The 5677-nt window shown below is 37.6% G+C and overlaps 1 protein-coding gene across 6 annotated transcripts in view; it reads right to left on the reverse strand.

Moving 5' to 3' along the window:
• The window catches only part of SPAG9 (sperm associated antigen 9), a 148815-nt gene that overhangs the window by 75399 nt on the left and 67739 nt on the right, over positions 1-5677 (reverse strand). For all 6 annotated transcript variants that reach the window (XM_012811540.2, XM_023519218.1, XM_023519219.1 and 3 more), the window contains one exon: positions 2859-3009. In XM_012811540.2, coding sequence (XP_012666994.1) covers positions 2859-3009 — 151 coding nt within the window. The remainder of the gene's footprint in view (positions 1-2858; positions 3010-5677) is intronic.

The raw sequence follows: 5677 nt of genomic DNA on the forward strand, positions 1-5677 counted from the left end.
AGAGAGAGAAAAAACCACCATTCTTCAAATATGCCAGCGTGTACCCAGCTCAGGGCCTTTACAGTTGCTATCTCATCTTCCTCACTTGTTCCCTCTGGACTTTTCCATGCACCTGCACATCCCCATATCAGGGTACAAGTATCCTCTCTAAGGCCTTCCTTCCCTCACCACACTAAATTAAGCACCCTTACTCTCTCGCTTACCTTGTTTTCCACCAGGGATGACAAAGTGAGACTCTGTCTCAAAAGAAAAAAAAACAATTAATTAGCCCGATATAGCGGTGCATACCAAGCTAACTGGGAAGGTGAGGTGGGAGGATCACTTGAGCCCAGGCATTTGAGGATGGAGGGAGCTGGGAGACACCACTGTACTTTAACCCTGCCAATACAGCTTTGGGGGCGGGGGTGGGGGGTGGGGGTGAGAGAACTTGTACATTCTCTAAGTGCATCATTCCTAGAAAGTCCACTGGATTATTTATAACCTCACTGACTGTAGATCTCTCACAGTGAGAAATTTGCAATATAGCAATAAAGAAGGACCATAACTTTATGATCACTGGCAAATCTCCTTATCTGCTATTCTGCTGCCACAAAATTTTCTATTGTTCTGTTTCCTTGGTTACAACCCATCATGTGTGATTTTCTCACAGAACATTTCTGCCTTAATCTTACTGCACAGAAAAGTTGTGCTAGTAAAATTAATGCTAATTATAATTCACACTTTTGATTTTATTCATAATGAAATCAAAACATGCCCTAAATATAGCTAGGCCCAAAGTTCTCAGGAAAAATGAGAGTTGTAGGGTATTTAAAATGAGAGAGAGTCTAGTTCCAATTTCTATTACACATGGACACCAAGATGAGAAGACATGTGACATGACTATGATGTAGCCCATAAGTGAACCCTAAACCAACTCTGTAGAGAAATATAATGGTTAATGACGGGCTTAGGTAAATGATAAAATGCTGCATGTCTGCATCAGTAGACATACTTTATAATACTTGACTTTTGCCATTTTATAACATACCACCTCATTCCTGGAAATCCTTCCCTGTTGCCTATCATATTTAGTGGCTCCAAGTCCAAATCCAGTAGAGAGAGGTAGGATTTTGTTTTAGAAATTCTCTGAGGATGGGCAGCGCCTGTGGCTCAAGGAGTAGGGCACCAGCCCCATATACCGAAGGTGGCAGGTTCAAACCTGGCCCCAACCAAAAAAAAAAAAAAAAAAGAAATCCTCTGAGGAGTACTTCTTTAGTTCTCCAGGGAGGGCACAAAAAATTCCTTGCCTAAATTAATAATCTGCTAATCGGTTTATAACTTGCCAATAAAGTTCTGCCACAGCCTGTCACTGGATTAAATGAGAGAATTATACGTGGTAATAATCTTCTCTTATGGTACACTTTTAGATAGCAATTAATATAGTAACTATATTACTATATGGGATACATTTACTATATGGGATAGTTACTATATGGGATACATTTTCGATGTATTAAAATTATTCCTCATACTTATGTTTTGGGAAAGGGGGCATGACAAGTAGGTAATTGAAAGATGACAAATATTGAAAGATCTATTAAAACTATAGGTACCTAAAAATGCCAGTGTGGCTGTAGGAGTAAAGAATAAGAGAATTTCCCAGTGGCAGCACTGTGGATTAATACTGAGCATTACAGGCTTCTAACAAATTGAACAAGAAAGGGACAAGGGTTAGGTAAACCTTTTTTAGTAAGAGAAAAGCTATCAAATATTTATTGACTATCTACTGTTTTGAGTACATTTCAAAAATCAACAGAATGATTCTGAATGCCTCTCCTTTCTAGAGCTAAAGGATCATTTATATTATTCCAAAAGATTCTTTCTAACATGTAAAACAAATAATTCATTCAACAAACATGGTCTAAGTGCCTACAATATGCTAAATACTTTTCTAAGTGCTAGGGATATAGCAGAAAATAAACTTGGAACTTTAGTGAAGAGAAACAAGGCAAATATATATGGTAAATGACTTAGTGTTTTAGAAGCCTTGTAAAAGCTATCTTAAAATACTTAGACCATGATAAGTACTACTAAAAAAATAAAAGCAGAAAAGGAAGTAAGAGACAAATAATTAATTTGTGTTCACTGTAGATAACCTATATGTTTCATGACAGATTTTATAACACAACAGAGGCTGAGGAAACGGGCTCTTTTATAATCAATATTCCCTTTATAAGTGTTCCATTTTATAAGATACAGAACATAAACTTTAAATATTTTTTCTATAACATTACCAGGAAATACATTTTTTAATTTAATAATTTATCTCCATGCTTGACGCATCTTATTAATTATACCTATCACTTATTTGATCACACATTCTTGGTCAAGAATATAATCTATAATGAATTAACACCAAGTTCTTTTAGCTAAACACAATGCACTTTTGTATACTGCTTTATGAAGTTGTTCTGAGGAAGGAACAGCGTTTGAGTAAAACAATATTAAATTGAGAAGCTTCAGACAGTGAACCAAGGCTTTTGGATAATAGGGATTTTCAATTCTAAAAAATATAATTAGATTCCCTAGTCATGTCACCCTAAATTCATAATACATGGCCCTTAATCACACAGAAACTAGTTTTTGTCATTAGCCTACTAATCAAGATATAATAACACTTCACTTTATTTTCTCATGTAACTTGAAATAAAACAGTAAAAAAACTAATAGTCTTTGGGAAGAGCTCTTTTCCAATTTAAAAAAAGATATCAAGTTTATCAACTATTACATTTTATTAGCTTTGGTTGTCTAGTACTTCAATTACAATAAGAGAACTTATAATAAAATACAAATAATAATTTCAGCAGAATAAAGTTTACCTTCAGGCTGGTATGAGAACGTGGTTGACTTAATTCCTGAAATTTCCATTGTTCTGATCCAGGGGTCTCTCCTCCTTTCTGAGTGTCAGGAGTAAGCAATCCATCTCCAGCAGGTAATGGAAAAATCCCTAATGATATAGGGCGTTCTTTTCTATTAGGAGAAGGGAGAAAGTAAACATTTATTTATTCTTTTAAATTTGTTATGACTATAAATAACAAGCCTGGACTATCGCTGATTTAGAAGCAACATCTTAAATAATACTGTCTGCCCTAATGAACAAGTAGACTTATTAAATAGAAGAACAGAAGTCTCGTAAGACTTGGGGGGGGGAGTATAAATCTAGAATTTAGCCGTTAAAAGTTATTTACAACAATGGGAGAAAGAAAAGATAAGTTGTTTCATATCACAGACGTCTCTGCCAAGTCAAAGCCTAACACTTGCTTACAAGTAAAAACAGAGACACAGCAGATTCACAAGCTGGAGGTTAGAACTTAAGTAAGACACTTATTAAAAACCTAGATGGGCAGTGTCCTCTGCAGCCCAGGTGCCACTAGGCACAGCACAAGAGACTAAAAACTCAACAGGAGGAAAGGTTGGACACTCAAGGTTTGGGAGTACAAACACCCCACTTCTGGATCAGGGATCTAGGGAGTTAGATAAACAAAACCTACCTGGAAAAGAATTGGGGGTGAAAACCAACAATTGCCTTCTACAGAGGTAGAGGCCAGGGAGGGAGGGAGGACCAAAGCCTGGAGGATTTCACATCACTAACCTAACCTGGGAAGCTATAAGGAAACATCTACAAGAGTAAACAGATGGTTGATGGGAGAATCCACAGGAGGCTTCAAGTGGGCAACAGTCCCTTTCTAGGCATAGGAAGGCAGCCAGGATACCAGGTCCAGGTGGTGACCTCACAAGGACAGCAGAGTTTTTGCAGCTTAGAGATCACCCACCTACTTGCACCTATCCAGTTACTCCTTCTGCTCAGCGCTGGAGGGTGTAGGGCCACTCTCCACCCAGCTACTCATTCTGGTCAGTGCTGGCAGGTGTGGGGCCACTCTCCAGCTCTGAGGGAATGGACGGCTCTGTAATCTGCGGCCCTGCCTCTTCTTCTGCATCTCCTCCCTTGGAGCCCCCTCCCTTGAACTCTTGACTCCTGAGCTCAAGTAGTTTTCCTACTCAGCCTCCCAAGTCTCTGGGACTACCGGCAAGAGCCACTAGTTTCAGTTAATTTTGTTTTTTTTTTAATCTTTGTAGAGTCAGGGTCTGGCTATGTTGCCCAATCTGATTTTGAATTCCTGGGCTCAAGTAATCCTCCTGCCATGGCCTTCCAAAGTACTGGGATTATATGCATGAGCCACCTTGCCTGGCCTTATAAACTCAAAAGAGCCTTAAGAAATCAACCAAGAAAAGTGGTTAAGAAAGGATTTCAGAAAGTTATTGATGAGTTCCTTGGCCAGAAAGCAGTCAGTGGTCTGGTCTGATCTGAAAAAGAGCTGAGTTTTTAATCATTCTTAGGTTAGTCCTAGAGGGACCTGCAACCCTTTCCTTTGAAAGTGAGCCCACACCCAGTTTCTAGACTTTCCAAATCCTTACACTAATCCCTGGATGTTTAGTAAAGTCTCTTTAGGGCACGCCTTTCCTGCCTAGAGGAAAATCAACATATTATCTAAATCAGGGCTGCTGATTAAATGGTAGAAAGAATTCAAAAGCTCTATTTTTCTACAGAGCCACTATATGAGTTCCTTTCAAGCACTGCACATAAGAGAAAACCATTGTCAGTCTTTTCCAAAAACAGAGGCCAAAACTTCTATGAAAGACAGCTGAATTTCCAAAGCTTTGTGGGAAAATTTCAATGAACAAGAGTTAGAATTGTAATAATAATAATAGAATTTCAGCAAGAAATGTATCCTTTGTTGATGCACATAAGATTCACAATCAAAGTGCTTTTAAAGGGTGGAAACACACCCACTACTAGGTCACTACTGGATCACTAACTCAAAGGTGCAGACACTGGAAAGAAAGAAAACACTAAGTGTTTGGTGCCCCAGAACTCATACCTCTACTGGTAAGAATGTAAGTTAGAATAGAAACAGTGAGGTCATAAACAAAATTGGGAAAATATTCAGTTTTGCTAAATAAGTCTTTTATTCTGTAACTTCAAAAATGAAGACTATGAAGAAATTTAAGCCACTTTGGAAATCTGTCTTCACTTAGCACAAAGGGTGAGTGGGCTCTTCCATTCCTAACTGTCAGAAAGGATTAGTAAAGCTGCCAGAACATCTTAAAGATCAGCTGAAGCAACAGAGTTAATTGACTGGATTTTATTAATGTTATATACACAAGGAAATAAAATTTAAAAGCAGGAATTTCCCTGTCAGAGTTAATTATTCATCACTTCTTCACATTTCGGGTACTTTTTCTTGTGTGATTTGGCAGAAAAATTCAAACCAGGTAGGCAGGACAAAAAAGGCTAGATTTTAATACCAAATCTAACTTTGTGACTGTAAGTTGCCAGAACATCCAAATGACAAAAATTAAACTAGTAACCTATTCTGTTTACACCTGTTATTCCTAGATGTTGTCAGCAATAAGCTTTTCTTAATTCTGTGGCAAAAAGAAGCATTATTTTTTATTTCCTTAGAGGACAATACAGTACACATTGTATGTATATACACATTTCTATGTAACATAGAACCTTTTCTTTCTAGCGAATGACTGACTCTTATTTTAAACTATATCTTTCCTGTTTCTTTGATCTTAAAATGTCTTTTCACCAAACAATGGTGACAGTTATCGGTAGCTGGATTTTTTTTTT

The sequence above is a fragment of the Otolemur garnettii genome, unplaced genomic scaffold (genome assembly GCF_000181295.1).
Source record: "Otolemur garnettii isolate 467f Iridium unplaced genomic scaffold, OtoGar3 scaffold00162, whole genome shotgun sequence".
Classification (NCBI taxonomy): Eukaryota; Metazoa; Chordata; class Mammalia; order Primates; family Galagidae; genus Otolemur; species Otolemur garnettii.